General features: G+C 45.7%; 1 protein-coding gene across 1 annotated transcript in view; it reads left to right on the forward strand.

Moving 5' to 3' along the window:
- LOC125292397 (partitioning defective 3 homolog B-like) overlaps nt 1-20,000 on the forward strand; it is an 80,112-nt gene that overhangs the window by 3,998 nt on the left and 56,114 nt on the right. The window contains exon 3 of the mRNA XM_048239670.1: nt 12,419-12,463. Within this exon, the coding sequence (XP_048095627.1) occupies nt 12,419-12,463 (45 nt within the window). The remainder of the gene's footprint in view (nt 1-12,418; nt 12,464-20,000) is intronic.

Below are 20,000 nucleotides of genomic sequence, written 5' to 3' on the forward strand. Positions count from 1 at the left end.
ATGCATATTAGTGGAGCAAGTGAGAGTGTGTGTGTGTGTGTGTGTGTGTGCGTGTGTGTATTTTCCCAAGGACCAAACCAGCTCAATACAATTGCCAGTGGTCTGTCTGTGACACATCAATTCGCATCCTCTGCACACACACACACACACGCACACTCACCCTCTCTCTCTCTCTTTCTCTCTCTGTCTGTCTCTCTCACACACACACACACACACACACACACACACACACACACACAGAGGACCAGTGTCATTCAGAGTAATGCAGTTGAGTGTTGCTGCTGTGATTTTGGCTCTCTTTGATATTAGGCCATATTAATAATGCAACCCCCTGCAAAAGAATACAAAATAAAAGTCCCGACCCTGAACTGCATGAAGGGCTAGTCTAGCAACTCTCCGTTGGCTTGTGAGCTCCAGAAATCGAAACTCAATCAGGCCAATGAAATCGTGTATAGAGTCGTTAGGTGGGCTTAACATAATGATTGATTGCAGAGTTGCAACGGTTTTGCTTGAATTCCCTGCTACTTGAAAACAAATAAGATGGATGTTGCTGCTGGCGAACAGTGTGACACGAGTTAAGCTTTTATTATGTTGGCAAACGTTTGAACTAGCCAACTAGCTCCGCTGGTGGGAAACGCATGGGACTCATAGTGCTGCCACTGTCCTATTGCGTGCAGAGGGAATTTGAAAGACAATTGATTATCCCGCCCCTCGGACTGAGCACTGCGAACGGTGAGTGCCCAGACCCTACATTTTAATGTGGGTTTGGCTCGCCAGGCTAAGAATTACCAATTGTCCATTTAAAAATATTTCTTAAAATGTCCAGAAAGAGTATTGTCTCTCTAATTCAGGCCACTGCTATGGCGCAAACAGCAGAGTGACCAGTTGGTGTGTCTGATAGCGCTCTCACTTATATGGTGTTATCGGTGTTGTTGGCAGAGGTTTGATGCCGTATTGAGACTCAGCACCCCCTCCCTTTAGTGTTCTCTCCAAACACACACACACACACACACATGTCGTCTCAACTCAGACTGGAAGGGAAGATTTGAGTGCTGAGTCTTTCAGATGAAAAAAAAAGTGAGTTGCACTTATTCAACATATAAGGGATTATTAGAATATTCCTACTGAGCATTCCTAAAAGTTACGGCAACACTTAAACACTTAAAGAGAGCGGGGTGAAATAAGGACACTGTGGCAGGGGCCTGCAGAGACCATTGAAGGGGCAGGGGCTCAAATTTAAAAAAAGGGCACATGGAACAAAATCTTCAAAAAACGTGTTAACTTTATTTAAAACTTAATTTTGATTACAACCCAATAGAGAATACATCTCTGAATCTTCTAAACCTGAGCTGGACATTTTTTTTTTTTTGCATTTAAATTCTAGCATTATGCTATTTCAATGATGATGATGGGACAGGCTATTATATGGTTTAGCAATTTGCAAAGTAGTCTAATGTACTGATAAACATTTTATACATTTTCATATTTATTCATTATGTATCAAGCAGAATGGGTGTAAATAGCAGACAGAGCTGTAACACATTTTTCTCATTTCTCTCCTTGGTTCTGAAAAAAATCAATAGGAGTGCATGTACTGTAGGCCTACTGTAGCCAGGGCACAGACAGATTGGTCTTTTTAGTTTTCATTAGGCTATTGTCTACACAGAGATCATAGGCTATAAGGCTACATCTAATTGATTAAATACAAAGCTAATTTTAATAGCCTAGAAATCTAGACGCACCCTAGCGGCAGCAAATATGTTATTGCCTAGTCTGGCTTGTCAGGCTATAATTTTAATGTTTATCACAGTGAACTACCACCATTAGCAAGCTGGTGTCTTGCAGATTCACGTGCTGTGCCTGTGGCCACTGAGTGAAATGACGCATAATGTAGCCTACTGTAAACAGAGACTGACATGTGGAGTTGGGTTAGTTAAACAACTACAGTAGCCTAGTTAAACAACTACAGTAGCCTATGTCGTCGGCTTATGACGATTTAGAAAAAGGTTTGCCTACTCTGTTTTATGAACTAGGTCTACTAACCTAAGCTACTATAACATAGTAACCTAAACAGAATATGAACAGTCAGCCTTAGATTTTCGAAGCTACCAGGTTATTGAAATGGATGGACCATGACATGGTTAAAACGGGTTTGATAGCCTACTTCATTAAACATGAAACAACTTTAAACATTTTATTCTCTATTTCTAAGCTGAATACTATTGCATGTTCAGATAGGCTAACTGCCAAGTGACCTTACCGTGCTCCCAGTGTTCGAATTACCATAGGGCCTGGTAGTGCCCCGCCCCCTTAGTTCTGGCCAGGGCACTACTAGTTCTGCTCGAGATCACTGTCAGAGGGGGCCCACTCATTCATTGTCAAGTTGCCAACCCGTAACTATGATAATCTACATTTTCCCCGTTGGTTGCAATGTGTATTTTCCCCCGAGACTGCAGGGGCACTGCTCCGCATAATAGCCCCCTGTCCTGTCTGATCTCACCCTCCTCTGAAGCGAGTTTGTTATTAATTTTGCTATGAAGAAACTCGTCATCGCAGGCAACACATTTTTACCTACTTCGCTTAATGACATTGATGACAAAGCCAGAAATCGTTTAAGGGAGCGCAGCTTAAATGCGTTTCTTTTTCTGAGCATCAACGTGCCTCCCCTGGTCCAGTTCAACCCTAAGCCATTTGTGAAATCATGGCTCAAGGCTGGGCATCTTCTATCAACTGCGTGGAAAACGGGGAAAAAATGCCCAGAAAGAGACCAATAGGCCACTTTGGGACTATCTCCAGTGGGCTTAGCCGAGATGTGATAAAGACAGCTGTTTTGTGTTAACTTTCAGTTTTTTCAGTTGTGCGATGTTCAGTTGTGCACGTAAAATATTTGTCAATTAGCTCTGCTCAGATTCATTTTTGACAATAGCCTTCATTATTAGGCTGAATTTCATAATGAGATTTCATTTTAATAAACTGGCTACCCTGCTTATTATAATCTATTTGATGTTGAATCCCAAGTGGCCCCCCCCGGAAACGACGGGGTAATTCGAACACTGCGTGCTCCCAAACGTCTCCTGCAGCACTGTGCCTGCGTGCACCTTCTGAGAGTTCACTGAATGTATGATGTCACGGATTGGTGGCCGCAAGGCATTTCAATTAACACAGAAAATTGTTATTTTTGTAAATTTCTAATTTCACAAACTATTAATGAGACAGTTTAGCGAAAATTCACGTCGGAACTAGTGGAAGAATTACAAATTTTAAAAAGTAAAAAACGGGTCTTGTCAAAAGGGCACTTGGACATCAAAGGGGCAAAAGGGCAGGTGCTAGAGCCCCTGTAGCCCCCCTTCTCTGCACATGCCTGCACTGTGGCCCTCCTGTCCTACCTGGTGGGTGACAGATTTGTACTTTCCCACAACACAGGTATCTGACCAAACAGATATGTCCTGGAAAATGAAACATGATATCTTCAATTTCTAAAAAAAAGCCTGACCAGTGTCCCTGGACTTTAGTTAACCCCAAAAGTGATGAAATGTCTTACATAACGAGCAACTGAGGCGTATAAAAGAGGGTGTCTCAGGAGGGACACTCACACTACTCAGCACCACTAGCACTACTAGCACCTCACTACTGCTACCACTGCTGCTGCCACTACTGCTGCTACCACTACTGCTACTACCACTACTACCACTACTACCACTGCCACTACTACTGCTGCTACTGCTGCTACCACTACCACCACTACCACTACCACTCACTACTCACTGCTGCTGCTACCACTACTACTACCACCACTACTCACTACTACCACTGCTGCTACCACTGCTGCTACCACCACTGCTACCACTGCCACTACCTCACTACCACTGCTCACCACTACTGCTACTACCACTGCTACCGCCATTACTACTACTACCACTACCACTACTCACTACTACTGCTGCTGCTGCCACCACCAACTGCCACAGCCATTACTACCACTGCTGCTACCACTGCTGCCACTACTGCTACCACTGCCACTACTGCTGCTGCTACTACACTGCTCACTGCTACTGCTCACTGCTGCTGCCACTCACTGCTCACTACCACTGCTACCACTGCTGCCACCACTCACTGCAGTCACTGCTGCTGCTACCACTGCTGCTGCTACTAACCCCACCACTGCTACTGCTGCTGCCACTGCCACTACCACTACCACCACTACTCACCACTACTCAACTGCCAATACTGCTGCTACTGCTGCCACTGCTACCGCTACTGCTACCACTGCCACTACCACTGCTCACTACTGCCACCACTGCCGCTACTCACTACCACTGCCACTGCTGCTGCTCACTGCTGCTACCACTACTCACTGCTACTGCTACCACTGCTGCCACCACTGGGTTGCCACCAGCACGCTACCACTACCACTACTACTACCACTGGCTGCTGCTGCTACCACTGCCACTGCCACCACTGCTACCACTCACTGCTACCACTACTGCTACTACTGCCACTGCTGCTGCTACCACTGCCACTACCACTGCTACCACTACCACTACTCACTGCTGCTGCTACTGCTCACTACCACTACTACTCACTACTACTCACTACTGCTGCCACTACCACTACTACCACTGCTACTACTACTGCTGCTGCTACTACCACTGCTGCCACTACTCACTCACTGCTGCTACTGCTATCACTCACTGCTGCTACCACTACTGCTGCTACCACTACTCACTGCTACTACTACTGCTGCTACACTACTACTACTACCACTACTGCCACTACTGCTCACTGCTACCACGCTACTACTACTACTGCTACTACTACTGCTGCTACTACTGGCATAGCCGGTCATCACGGGTCACCTTGTTGGGGGTATTGGAGTTTGGGTGCAGTTCAAAGCAGGAGATGAAGAAACTCTATCTCAGTGCTTGTGTGTAAAGGTAACATAGATACACAAAAGATATATACTTACATTGTTTTTGGCATATCATTTGCACTCACATTGACATGGATAGGGAGAAGAATAAAAATGTTCAGAAAGAATATTGTATTTGCTCTCTCTCTCATTCAGGCCAGTCTGCTATGGGTCAAACAGCAGAGTGACCAAGTGTTGTGTCTGATAGCGCTCTCACTCATATCAAAGGTGCTCTGTGTTATCGGTGTTCTTGGCAGAGGTTTGTGGTATTGAGACTCAGCACCCCCTCCCTTTAGTGTTCTCTCCAAACACACACACACACACACACACACACACACACACACACACACACACACACACACACACACACACACGTCGTCTCGACTCAGACTGGTAGGGCTCCTAAGAGTCCTGAGTGTCTACCTTTATACAATCTGGTATTTTTTGTACATATAAGGGATTATTAGTAGGATAATGACTCCTGAACTCCTTTCTTAAAGCTAAGGCAACACTTGAACACTTAAAGAGTCCAGGGTGAAATAAGGACACTGTGGCCCTCCTGTCCTACCTGGTGGGTGACACGTTTGTACTTTCCCACAACACAGGTATCTGAGTAATCAGCTATGTCCTGGAAAATAAAACATGATATCTACAATTTCTCAAAATGTCTGATCAGTGTCTTTGGACTTTATCCCCAAAAGTGATGAAAAGTTTTTACATAATGAGCAACTGAGGTGTATAAAAGAGGGTGCTTCAGGAGGAACACTCACACACTTCTGCTAGCACTACTACTACTACTACTACTACTACTACTGCTACTGCTACTACTGCACTGCTACTACTACTACTACTACTGCTGCTACTACTACTACTACTACTACTGCTACTACTACACTACTACTGCTACTACTACTGCTACTACTACTACTGCTACTACTACTGCTACTACTACTGCTACTACTACTGCTACTACTACTACTACTACTACTGCTACTGCTACTACTACTACTACTACTGCTACTACTACTGCTACTACTACTACTACTGCTACTACTGCTACTGCTACTACTACTGTGGTGTTAGACAGACAAAGACTTGTAATAAGTATGAGGGTCGTCATCCCACTCCTGATGCTGCTGTTCTCCATGTGTGGAGCTCAGACTCAGAGCACCCAGACTGAAGTTCAGACAGAGAGCCAGAGCACTGAGAGAGAGAGAGATGAACTGTATGGTAAGAGATGGAGAGATGGAGAGAGAGAGATGAACTGTATGGTAAGAGATGGAGAGATGGAGAGAGAGAGATGAACTGTATGGTAAGAGATGGAGAGAGAGAGAGATGAACTGTATGGTAAGAGATGGAGAGATGGAGAGATGAACTGTATGGTAAGAGATGGAGAGAGAGAGATGAACTGTATGGTAAGAGATGGAGAGATGGAGAGAGAGAGATGAACTGTATGGTAAGAGATGGAGAGATGGAGAGAGAGAGAGATGAACTGTATGGTAAGAGATGGAGAGATGGAGAGATGCACTTCTTTGTGGATGTGGATCATGTCCACATCTTAGGTAAGGATCGCCCTATTAAGGCCTCTCTTTATATTCTCCCCAACCGCTCTCTATCATACAGCAGGAGAGGAGGAGAGGAGGAGAGGAGGAGAGGAGGAGAGGAGGAGAGGAGGAGAGGAGGAGAGAGAGAGAGAGGAAAGGAGAATAAGGAAGAGGCACAAAGGGAGGGATATCATTTTATTAAAACGGTGGATGCAGCAGAATCACTCTTACGCTTCATTAGGCTTTTATATCCTTCTCTCTCTCTCTATCTCTCCCTCTCTCTCTGTGTATGGCTGTGTGATTTTGTCTGTTTCGACACACACACACACACACACGCTGATTGTTTGGCTCTCATCCCAGTCCTCCCCGGATTCCTTTAGATAGTTTGGCCAGCCCTGATCAGTCCAGTGTGTGTGTCTCCTGCTGCAGATCTGACTCTATAGTCTTTTCACATCACTAGTACTGTAGTTATGTGTGTGTGTATACTATATACAGTGTTGTGTTGATGTGCATGTGTTCATACCATTTTCTTTGTGCATGTGTGTGTGTTCTACCCTATGCTACTTATTTGCATTGCCACGTGTGTGTGTGTGTGTGTGTGTGTGTGTGTGTGTGTGTGTTTGAGTGTTTGAGACGGTGCCATCATCAGTCCTTGTGCTGCAGAGATTGTTCCGTCTTATCTGTAGCTGTGGAGTCAGGACAGATCTATTCACAGCCTGTTTTATTACACACACAAGTTAATAGAGCAGCCTTTATAGTGTGTGTGTGTCCATAATTATCTGTGTGTGTGTGGTTGTTCATGCCAGTCTCAGGCTGTCAGTGTATGTGTCAGGGGCGATTCTAGACCAAGAGCTTTGCTGGGGCACAGGCCCCCAACTCCCAATACATTAAAAAAAAGATGGTACAAAATGGCCTACTGGTACAAGCTTCAAAATCATTATTGTCACTGTCATACTGTAGGCTATATTAAACCACTGGTAAAGAAACAAGTTTTACGTCTAGCCCCTATTATGTCCTCATCCGTTTCTTGCCTGTCTCTCTCCTCCTCCCCCTGCCTGGTACTAGACTGCCCAGCATGTGCTTTTTCTCCCCTCTTCTCCTTCTCTTCGACCTTCTTGTCCTCCTCATCCTCCTTCTCCTCCTCCTCCAGCACTCTCTCCCTCAATTGTTGTAGCAGCCACTATCCAGCAACATCCAAACACACAGGCATACAGTAAGTAGGCCTATATTCACTGCATGAATTTAATAGGCTTTCCTACTAACACAAGGGAAGCTTATTTTTAGTCAAAATTGAGATATACTTCCCTCCCAGGCAAGGGTCCTGTAGTCATCTTGGCAATACTGCAGTTCTTTGTAGCTTAAATAGCCTACTAATGCCTTCATACTGACTTTTGGTGATAATTTGCAAATGCAGCCTATAATAATCTATAAACCTATAGGCTAATCTGATTCTGTGTAGATTATTATAGGCTACATTTGCAAATGCAGCAAACATATTTAAGTTTGGCATTAAACCATTGATAAAATCACAGCATTGGCTATTACCAGCATAAATGTTAATGTTACCGTTAATGTGGGCACAATTATCATACCTCCCTCATCCTCCTCACTGTTCCTCTCCCTCTGCCTCTGTTCAGGAAGAATTTTCTGATGTCCATCTCTGAATAGTTTATCAGAAGGCTATGTTTAGTTTTACAGTAGGACAGCTTCACAAACAGTATTCATGGGTTTCATCAGGTCCCTTTCCACAGGTGTATTAATCAAGCACCATGCAGTCTGCATTCATAATTAAGGTGCTTGATTTAGGCTACTTTTACAGGACTCTCTACAGTATACATATAAATCATTATGAAAATGTGTGCATGCAGCCTGCATGGTGTGAGTGTGTGTGTGATGAAACTGGTAAATAAATTTAGCTACAATGACGCTAAGCATTGAAAAAAACAGATGCTAATTATGTGGGCAAAATTCTCTAACAGTGATCAACTTGTCATTTTATCTGTCAAACAAGTTGTGAATTTATTGTAACATTAAAACATGGGACGACTTACTCTCTGCTCAAAGTGATGTGATGAGCTCCAGCGGTTGTGTGTGTGTATAAGAAAACTCTTGGAAGAATCATGTGAACGATTTTCATTGGTTGTTGCGTTAAATCTTACCCAGCTACAGAGGTGCTATTTCCTGATTGGCTATTATAGCCCCTTTCTTTTTTTCCTTGTTTTTTTATTGGCTGGTAAGTGACAGACTCGAGTCACGACTAAAGCAGGCATGGAGATGCGCTCATGAATTCCGTTTCCAGCGAGAGCAGCGCTAGAATTTTACTGGGCCACTGGAGACTTTTACTAAGGCACATGTCCATGGCGTGTGAGTGAGAGATGTGTGTGTGTGTGTGTGTGTGTGCGTGTGCACTGCTCTGTGTGTACCCCCGTTTTAATGCATGGGTCTTGATCACATGCAGATTCTCTGACTCAGAGTTCACCCAGAGTGTGTGTGTGTGTGTTTGTGTGTGTGTGTGTGTGTCTGTCCATCAGGGACTCTGGCTAGCGTTTGCAATTCCCCCTGCCCCCTCCTCCATGCCCCCTCCACTTTTGATCATGACAGCTCCCTAAGAACCCCTCCCTTTCATCTCCCTTCAGGGGTCAAAGGTCATCATGTCCACCTCCGCTAGACACTGTTCTGATCTAGCTCCTATTAGACACACAAGTACACACACACACACACAAGTGCTTACTTTAGTTACACAAACCCACTGTGCTTGGACACACACTCACACACTCCCTCCTGGAAAAACACTGGTGTGGTCCTCAAATACTGTGCAGATCAAGCCCTGATTGGTCACACAAACTAAACTCTTATTGGCCAAAGACTATGTAAGTCACATCTCCTTGTTGCTCAGAAACCCATCCATTCTATGTCCAATTGGTTGCATTGCCTGCTGGGTCATTGAGTTCTGAATATTAGTTTCCTTCAGTCACTCCACACGATTGGGCATGATTGGATTCTGGTTGGATGCCTGTAGGAACCATCTCAGTTTTATGATCAGGATCTAATGCTGTGTGTGTGTGTGTGTGTGGGTGTGTGTGTGCGCTTTTGGTCCTCCTGCTCTGTACTGTCTGTCTGTGGTAATGGCTGCAGTCTAATCCAGCATCCATCAGTGTGTGAGTGTAATGTACAGTAGGTGGGGATGGGATTGATCAGGACATAAACATTACACAGCAGCAGCCTTTCTCCACTCCTCTCTGCTCTACACTGGGCTGGGGTGGTGTGTGTGTGGTAGTGTGGTGCATTTGGCATGGTGTGTGTGTGTGTGTGTGTGTGTGTGTGTGTGTGTGTGTGTGTGTGTGTGTGGTGTGGTGCCGTGGGTGTGTGTGCGTGTTATGGCAAGGTGTGTGTTGTAGTGTGGTGCGTTTGGCATGGTGTGTGTGTGTTGTGGCATGGCATGGCGTGGTGTTGTGTGGTGCAGTGTGCTGTCAGTAATAAATTCCTGGCCGCTGATGCGGGCGTTGATGGCAGGACAAGTCCTACACCTCATGGCTCTGCAGCAGTCCTATGGCCTCCTTACAACAAACAACTTTGACAAGATCTGGGAAAGATTCTTGAAAGAGTGTAGTCTTTTGAGTAAAGCGTGAATGGGGGGCATTAGTTAAAAGACTACAATCTTTCAAGAATCTTTCCCAGATCTTGTCAAAGTTGTTTGGTGTAAGGAGGCCATTAATGGCTGTTGTAGTGTGATTCTGGCCTCTCATTGGTTGAGCCGTAGTTCAGCTCCCAGCAGCCTGCCATTCCCGCTGGGTCAGTGTAGGTGGACAGGAGGAGAGGGGAGTACAGCTGTCTGCCTCTCCTGATAGAAAGATCAGCACCCAGCACCAGCACCCAGCACCCAACACCAACACCAACACCAGGCCCAACACCAGCACCCAACAACACCAGCACCCAACACCAGCACCCAACACCAACACCAGTACCAACACCAGCACCAGCACCAAACACCTGTACCCAACACCAGGGCCCTCTCTGAAGTATTTGCAGCTGTAAATGCTGATTAGTGAATATTATTTATGCTTTGTAGTGCAACATTAATCACATGTGTGTTTGTGTGTGTGTGTGTGTGGGTGTGTGTTTGGGTGTGTGTTTGGGTGCATATGCACATGTGCATGTTTGTTCAACAGTAAGTGTTTCATTTCATGTTTTCAGCATTCATCAGGAAGTCCGCAGTGCAGTAAGTCTATTCATTTGTGTGTGCGTTTAGATATTTCTCTGTTTCCCATGCCCATGTTGTGTCTGTGGCCTGCTCTCTCTCTCTCTCTCTCTCTCTCTCTCTCTCTCTCTCTCTCTCTCTCTCTCTCTCTCTCTCTCTCTCTCTCTCTCTCTCTCTCTCTCTCTCTCTCTCTCTCTCTCTCTCTCTAAGTGCGACTGGGAAAATGGACCTGGTGGGAAAACAAAGAGATTATTTCAAAAGGACTCAGCACTGTAATGGGAGCCCATTATTCTGTCCCTTCCATTTGGCACCCTTTCTCTTTCCTTCTCTCTCACTCTCTATTTCTTTTGCCCCCTCCCTCTCTCCAACCCCCCCTCCCTCTCTCCAACCCCTCCACCCTGGCCCGGTGGCTTGCGGTAGCCAGAGCCAGGCGGTTAACACCAGTCGCTCCAGCTCCCCCCCCCCCAGGGCCCCTGGGCTCCCTTTATGACATCACCGCTCCGAGCGTTCTGGAACACAACACGAGGCTCCGGGCCTCGGAACGCTTGGAAGTGGACGAGGACACAGGGAACTTTGGGAGGCAGACCCCTGAATGAGCCCACAGCACGGGCCAGGGGCTTAGGGCCAGGCTGTGGTGTGTGTGTGTGTCTGCGTGTGCACCCGTGTGCCCTACTTGTAATACCACTAACTTGCTGCCAGTTGACGCATGCAGAAATAGGAGCCCTAAAAAAGAAGCCGAAGTGTGTGTGTGTCTGTGTGTGTTTGTGTGAAGTACTCTTGGCAAGCTTATGCTTTGGCGACGAGCTGCATTGCCACATAGTAGCCCCACTGGGATTGGGGATTTTGAGCCCTTCTCCTCGAGCTGTTTTCCACGGAAATTCCCTGGTTTCTTAAGTCACACACACACGCTCACACACACATACTCACACACACACAGACACATACATACACAATGATGGTGCGAGAGAGTGAGGGGATTTTGACCGCAAACATGTCTTACCACAGCAGAGGTGTGGTCAGTGTTTAGAGCCAAGAGCTGAACATCATGAAATACTTTGTGTGTGTGTGTGTGTGTGTGTGTGTGTGTGTGTGTGTAACCCAGGAAAAAAGCCTGCTTCTGGTTAGTGCTTGCTGGTGTGCTGAAAAGCAGGGCCTGGATAGAATCTGGGAAAAGTGACTTCATACGGCTGCTGAAGGGACCAAAAACTACATGAAGTAGGATGAGATAAATGAGCATGGAGAGTAGTGACACCACACACACACACACACACACACACATACTGTACACACACACACATACTGTACACACGCACATGGGTTGGAGGAGTTAGATTAAGTTGTATTTCTTTTTGTGTGTGAGTGTGAGACAGAGTGCATGACTGTGTGTGTGTGGCGGGGGGTGGTGTGTATGTACTATAATATGATGGTTAGGGTCAAAAAAGACTAAATGTGTCACACAGATTCACACATGTAACTCAGTCTCTCACTCTCACTCTCATACTCACACCTGCAACACACACACACACACACACACACACACACACACAAACACACACACACATTCACAGATCTTATCTGTCCTTTAGAAAACGGTCAGTGCATTTGTATTGATCACTGAACTAACAGTTGGCCATGTGTGTGCAATTATCCCCCATTTAAAAGGTAACTTGAGTTGAGACCCCAGCCCCCCAATCTTGATCCCTATATGTGTGTGTGTGTGTGTGTGTGTGCTTGTGAGTCTGATCTCTTTCTCTGTTTTGCTTCTAGTGGCAGATGAAAGCAACGTTGGGGCTCTCACAGGGCAGAAGTCAGGTGAGGAATGCAGTCACACACACACACACACACACACACACACACACACACACACACACACACACACACACACACACTGCACTGAACAGCTGGGTCCAGTCAGCAGAACTGGTTGTTGATGGAGGCTTTCCGACGACATGATATATGGAATCCTGTGGGTGGAGAGGCCCAAGGCCTTACACACACACACACACACACACACACACACACACACACACAGTCCCATCTGTCACATCTACCCCTTTGGCATGGTGACTGCAAAATGTTGTTTTTGGTTTTTCAGACGATTTTGTCTTTGCACCTTTATGTGACCACCTGCGGAATCCTGTTCTCTGGTTCACACACACGCACGCAGGCACGCATGCAGGCATGCACACACACACACACACACACTGTTCAACACATACACAATTTTCTGCCCAATTTTCTGCCCACTGTTCCCGTGGCAACCGTGGTTTTATTATTATTAAAAATTATTTTTTGTGAAAAAAGGGAACAAAAAGTGAGCTCTTGAGTAATGAGTGGTATTTTGTGTTTGGCGCCTGCCGTTTTTCTGCACACACAGCATTAAAGCCTGTGTGTGTGTGTGTGTGTGTGTGTGTGTGTGTGTGTGTGTGTGTGCGTGCGTGCAAGCTTGCGTGCGTGTGTGTATATGGTTTGGTGCGGGGGAGGGTATCCGGTAATACGTTTAATAAAACAATCCATTTTGCAGCAGTTTTTAAACTGATGTTCAGACTAATGTTTATTGACACACTGCCGAAGACTTTGCTGACACCACCCATTCGAAGCCCCCCCTCTCTCTCTCTCTCTCTCTCTCTCCCTCCCTCTCTCATCTCTCTCTCCATCTCTTTCTGTCTCTCTCCATCTCTCTCTCTCTCCCCCTCTCCCTCTCCCTCTCTCTCTGGCCCCAGATGCATCTTTATGAGGTTTGACATATTTAATTAGCAGGATGGGCTTAAGAGGCCTAGTTCTCTTGGCTTTTAATCTGGCTAAAAACCCACCAGTCACTGGCCCACTCCTTCTCTCCCTGCCTCTCTCTGCCTCTCTTTCCCCCTCTCTCTCTCTCTCTTCCTCTGCTTGCTTTCCCTTCCTCCCTCTTTCCTTCTCTTGTTCACTCGCTGGTGTTGCTAGGTAGCTTTACCACTGACCCAGTCTCCTATCTGTCTCCTTCTCTTTTCAATGCCATTTCAATTCAATGAGCTTCATTGGCATGACTGTAAGTGTTGCAATATTGCCCAAGCAAGAGGATGTGTGTATACAATAGAACAAAATGAAAATATCTACATAACATATTTGACATCTCTCTCCCTTTCTTTCTCTCCCTTTCTTTCTCTCTCTCTCTCTTTTGTGTTGGAAGAGACTGTTGAGCACCTCTTTCTTTTCTGTGAAACATTGGGGGAGCTTTTTGTGCTCCTGGGTGCCTGGGCAGGGAAGATAGGAATAGTTTCCTTTTTTCATCGGAGGTGCTGTGCACAAGGCCAGAAGGGACAGGGATGTGCGTGTTGTTAATTTGTTGTTGGGTGCAGAAAAAATGGCTGTTTGGATGTCAAGAAGGTAAGTTGTCACGGTGAGTTTTGAGCAATCATGTGGAGATTTATAGGGGGATGGTAGTGGTGGGGGTATCAAATGTATATGCATTTTATAATATGGTTGATGAGATTGAGGGGGGAGTGTATAAGATGGTTGATGAGTGTGGGGGGGTTGTATAAGATGAGTTAATGAGAGTGTGTGTGTGTGTGTGTGGGGGTTAGTGTATAAGACGATTGATGAGTGTGGGGGGGGGGTTAGTGTATAAGATGGTTGATGTGTATGTGTGTTTGTGTGGGGGGGGGTTATTGTTTAAGATGGTTAATCAGAGTGTGGTTGGGGGGGGTGGGGGTTAGTGTATAAGATGGTTGATGAGTGTGAGGGGGGTTATGGTTATTGTATAAGTTAATGAGAGTGTGTGTGTGTGTATGGGGGGGGGGGTTATTGTATAAGATGGTTAATCAGAGTGTGTGTGTGTGGGGGGGGTAGTGTATAACATGGTTGATGAGTGTGGCGGCGGGTTAGTTTATAAGATGGTTGATGGTTGGTTTAGATGGTCTAGATCAGGGGTTCCCCAAAGGGTTTCCACGACAAGGCCCCCCAAATACCACTAGGTTCTGGACAAGGACCCCCTTGATGTGTTATTAAACCCATCGACAATACTACGGCAAATGTAAAAATACATTAAGCTAATCCTAATAATTATTTTAGCCACAAGCACTTCGCAATGGAGCATACAGTGTGTAAAAATTGTATTTGGGGCTTTCTGCTATATGAGAGCTATCACTCTACTATTATTCCCAGTCATTATCATGGGAAATATAATGTTCAGATATGCGTCACATTATTATAATGGAATTGTATATGGAAATGGAATGGAACAACCCTCATAGTAATAGGTGTATTTAACATTTTTCAAATGTATTTCTTTGTTTCTTTTATTTTTCCCTCCAACTTGCTGAGGCCCCCCTGGCACCCCCTCACGGCCCCCACTTTGAAAACCACTGGGCTAGATGACTTAGATGACAGTGAACCAATACATATGAAGCACTATCTCATGATTATGGCATATTATACCATGGTCTAGGTTGAAAAGGGTGAAAAAGTGATATACTACACCTATGAAGTAGATCTGGTTAAAAAAAAGTTTAATCGCCATTCCATATCAATGCTTATGAATGGTAACTATAACAACGATAGTAGAACGGCGGTTGAGCCTGGAGGCAGGCTTCGCAACAGTGGAATCAACTTTAAACAGCTGAAAAAACGAACGATTTGAGCTCTAAAACTCATTTAGTGTTAATAATTGATTTCATATTTATTTATTTCATAAGTGACCATGGTATAAACGGGATAATGCCCTTCGATGCGTCCATTATCAGAAATAAATGAATGTTAATGTTCACGCTAGGTGTCGTCCATTTATTTCTGATAATGGACACCTCGTCGGGCATTATCCCTTACTTATTCACTATGTTCTATATTCTTTCTCCAGCATTTGCACTAAGGAGACTGTGTGTGTCTGTATCTCTGTGCATGTATTGTGTGCGTGTGCGTGTGCGTGTGTGTGTGTGTGTGTGTGTGTGTGTGTGTGTGTGTGTGTGTGTGTGTGCTGATGTGTGCAAGCATGTGTGTGTGTGCGCCCGCGCCCATGTGTGTGTGCTATTAGTTTGCTTTTGCTGCTTGTCCTTGCCGTTATGTTTGGGGAGGGCTGAGCAGTGGACCAGGATTAGAGCAGAGATTGGCACATGTGCCTCTATCCTATTGTCAATGCTGCTGGTACTGTCACTGTTCTCATTAGGAAGGATTACCGATAGTTTGTGTGTTTGTGTGTGTGCGTGTGCCGATAGTTTGTGTGCGTGAGAGAGATTGTATGAGTGGCCATCAGAGACATGATGAGTTATAGAGCCAGTTTGGACATTTCACTACACTCTGATTTGTGTGTTGTGTGGAGAGAGAGTGAGGTATGCATATTTGGTTGCACTGTAACTTCTTTTACACACACACACACACACACACTTTCTTTAATTGCAGGGGACATAACTAAGGAGTGTTTGTGTGTGTGTGTGTGTGAGTGAGTGTGTGTGTTTGTGTGTGTGAAGCTCTTGTAAGTTGAGGTCTCTTGTCTCAAGCTGCTGTATGAGCACTGTAAGAGTTCTAGAGAGAGGAAGAGAGAGGGAGAGAGAGGGAGAGAGGCTTAACACTCCTTTATTAAAACAATATCAGGTGTTTAACCACTACACAATAAAATCATATTAAAAACACATACAAGTTACAAGTTAAAAAGAAACATCACAGGGCTCGCAGAGCAAATTCATATGTTGAAAACAACCTGCCCATCCCCCCCACCCTCACACAGCAACCCCCCCACCCCCCATACCACCAGAAATCTCTCAATGTCATCCACCATCCTGTAAAAAGCATATTCAGACTTGATTCTCCCCCCCACCACCCCCTAAAAATCTCCACAGGATTGTTTGAAACTTCGCCCCGCCATCTTGTGCTTCCTTGACAACCAAATTGCCATTTTTGCTGCACCCAACAAGAAATTGACAAAACGCACTTCCCTTTTCCTTTTGGCCTTGTATACAACCCCTTCAATGAAGAATTGAAAAGAAAAACCTACTCCTACCTTCGCTACCCAGGCACTCACCCCCAGTCTTACACAGAAAAGAAAAAGGTGCTCAACTGTCTCATCCAACCCACAAAAGGGACACCCCCTCCCAATTGCCGGATTCAGGTGTGCCACATGTCTGTTTGTAGCTATAGCCCCGTGGACGAGCCTCCATTGTAGATCGGCCGTACGTTTCTCGATTGGAGGCTTATAAAAAGACCTCCAAGCAGGTATAAATCCTGCCCCAAACACTTCTGGCCACCTCCACGCCCTAGCACCACCCAGTGCAGCCTGGTAATACGCTCTCACGTACACCAAGTACAAAGTTTTTCTATCGAGCTCTTGAAAGGGCCTAGCATCCAACTCCCCATGGGAAGCTACACCGCCCCCTCATCATCCAAAGCGTGAGAAATGGACGTCGAGACCAACACTGAGGGACAGCGATACCGCACCTCCCAACCTGCTGGTGACTGTACCTGCAGGGCCTCCTTGCATACCGCCGGCAACGCCATGGTTAGTTCCTCCAGCATCCTCACCAGGATTCTTAGGGACCGAATGCCAGTGTCACACTGCAGTGAGGCTGCTGCTCTCCAGCCGCTCCCATTCCGTAGATGGGCCAAACCGTGAACCCAGAGAGAGGGAGAGGGAGAGAGAGGGAGGGAGAGGGAGAGACACAAGGGGGAGAGATACAGAGGGAGAGATGGGAAGAGAGAGGGAGAGAGAGAAAGAGAGAGGGAGAGATATGGGGAGAGAGGGAGGGAGAGGGAGGAGGGAGGGAGAGGGAGGGAGAGGGAGGGAGATGGGAGAGAGAGGGAGAGAGAGGGAGAGAGAGAGAAAGACACAGAGGGGGGAGATACAGAGAGAGAGAAATAGAGAGAGAGAGAGAGAGAGAGAGAGAGAGAGACACACAGTGGGAGAGAAAGTGAGAGTCCAATACAGAATACAGAACCAGAAAGGTCATCACATCTTCCCCTCTCTCCTCCCTTTATTTCTTTCTCACCATCTCTCCCAGTGTAAACCCACAATAATTATTTTCTGTGTGTGTGTGTGTGTGTGTGTGTGTGTGTGTGTCTTTCTCCCTGTCTCTCGGTGTAAACCCATGATAGCTTGTGTGTGTGTGTGTGACTGCAAAGCCACACTATTTCTCCTCCATCCCCTCGAGCCTCTTTCCTCTCTCGTTCTCTCCATGTCTCATGGAAAGCTGGTCTGCCATCACCTCTGTTTATGGAAAAATACAGACTTTTCTCTGTCTCTCTCTCTCTCTCTCTCTCTCTCTCTCTCTCTCTCTCTCTCTCTCTCTCTCTCTCTCTCTCTGTGTGTGAGTGAGTGAGTGTGTGTGTGTGTGTGTGTGTGTATATATCTCTGTGTGTGTGGGTGTATCTCTCTCTCTCTCTCTCTCTCTCTCTCTCTCTCTCTCTCTCTCTCTCTCTCTCTCTCTCTCTCTCTCTCTCTCTCTCTCTCTCTCTCTCTCTCTCTCTCTGTGTGTGTGTGTGTGTGGTGTCTAATTCTCCACAGTGGTACAGATTGTGTCCAGGCCTGCCTGCAGTCTTGCGGTTAGGCACACCAGGGACTTTGTGGTTGTGTGTGTGCGCGCGCACGCTTAAATGTGTGTGTGTGTGTGTGCATGTGCACGCGTGTGCCTGTGTGTGACATTATTAGTACTCAAAAAAGAACAGTTTAACTCTGGAAGAGGGGATGGATGGAAATCCATTGTGCAGTGATCTGAACTGTACTCATGCAAAATTAAGCCTGTGGTAGCTCTGCGTGGAGGACATTTAAAAGCACTGGGCTGCGGTAGGATCTCCCATTTTAATCAGTGTGTGTGTGTGTGTGTGTGTGGAGGACATGTACATTCCTGTAAAGGTTTTTTTTTGGTTTTATTTGTGTAATACATTTATCATTTGACAACACTGAGTGTTTGAGTAGCGGGTTCAATTTGGAGACAAAAGAGCAGGAAGCTACTGAAGGTGCAGTGATTATATGAAGTGTTTTTGAACCGGTGACCTCACCTCACACACACACACACACACACACACACACACACACAAAGGACTGAGTGGCTGACTAAGCTGGCTATTACTTAGCATGTAGACCATCATCATTTCATTAATGAGCTACTTTATGTAGACTACAGACCTTGCCCACTGCACTAACACCATGTGGACTCTAAAGCATTAGTGTCCAGGCCCACTGCACCATGTGGACTCTACAGCATTAGTGTCCAGGCCCACTGCACCATGTGGACTCTACAGCATTAGTGTCCAGGCCCACTGCACCATGTGGACTCTACAGCATTAGTGTCCAGGCCCACTGCACTAACACCATGTGGACTCTAAAGCATTAGTGTCCAGGCCCACTGCACTAACACCATGTGGACTCTAAAGCATTAGTGTCCAGGCCCACTGCACTCATGTGGACTCTAAAGCATTAGTGCGCACACACACACACACACACACACACACACACACACACACACACACACACACACACACACACACACACACACACACAAATGTACATGTATATGTACACGTACACTTACATATCCGCACAGACACACAAGGGGTCTTGAATAGCTTAATATGTGTAAGTGATAATGCCCGACGAGGTGTCCGTTATCAGAAATAAATGGACGACGCAGAGGTGTGAACCATCCGACACGAAGTGGAGGACTGTTGCTTCCGCGAAGTCCATTTATTTCTGATAATGGACGCATCGAAGGGCATTATCCCGTTAATACCATGGTCACTTACGAATAAATAAATATGAAATCAATTATTAATACTAAATGAGTTTTAGAGCTAAAATCGTTCGTTTTTTCAGCTTTATTGTTTACAGTTGATTCCATTGTTTGCGAAGCCTGCCTCCAGGCTCCACCGTCGTCCTACTATGGTTGTTATAGTTACCATTCATAAACATTGATATGGAACGGCGATTAAACTTTTTTTTACCAGATCTACTTCACAGGTGTAGTATATCACTTTTTAACTGACACCCTTTTCAACCTAGACCATGGTATATCTTACTATACAGCACATCTCTCTCCCTCTCCAGCACTTTGCACGTCTCTTTTTTTCTCTTTCCACACAGTGCTTTCCCCACCATGGTCCTCTACCTGTCCTGATGCTGTTTGACTACTTAGGTGCTACTTAGACTGCAGTATTCTATGTATTTGTCATTGCTTTAATGCTTAATGTGTGCAACTATCACCCGGCAAGAACAACGAAAAGAACATCAGGGTTTGTTTGCCCGTAATCATTTGTACTTTATTTATGACTTGTCAGCATCTGCATCATGTTGAGCAGTGTGTTCCATTCAGAGAGGAAACAGCAGGAAGCCACTGAAGGTGCTGAAATTACTAGTACTATCATAGAGCCTTTTGCCTTCAGGGAGTCG

This window comes from Alosa alosa, chromosome 3 (genome assembly GCF_017589495.1).
Source record: "Alosa alosa isolate M-15738 ecotype Scorff River chromosome 3, AALO_Geno_1.1, whole genome shotgun sequence".
NCBI classification, from domain to species: Eukaryota; Metazoa; Chordata; class Actinopteri; order Clupeiformes; family Clupeidae; genus Alosa; species Alosa alosa.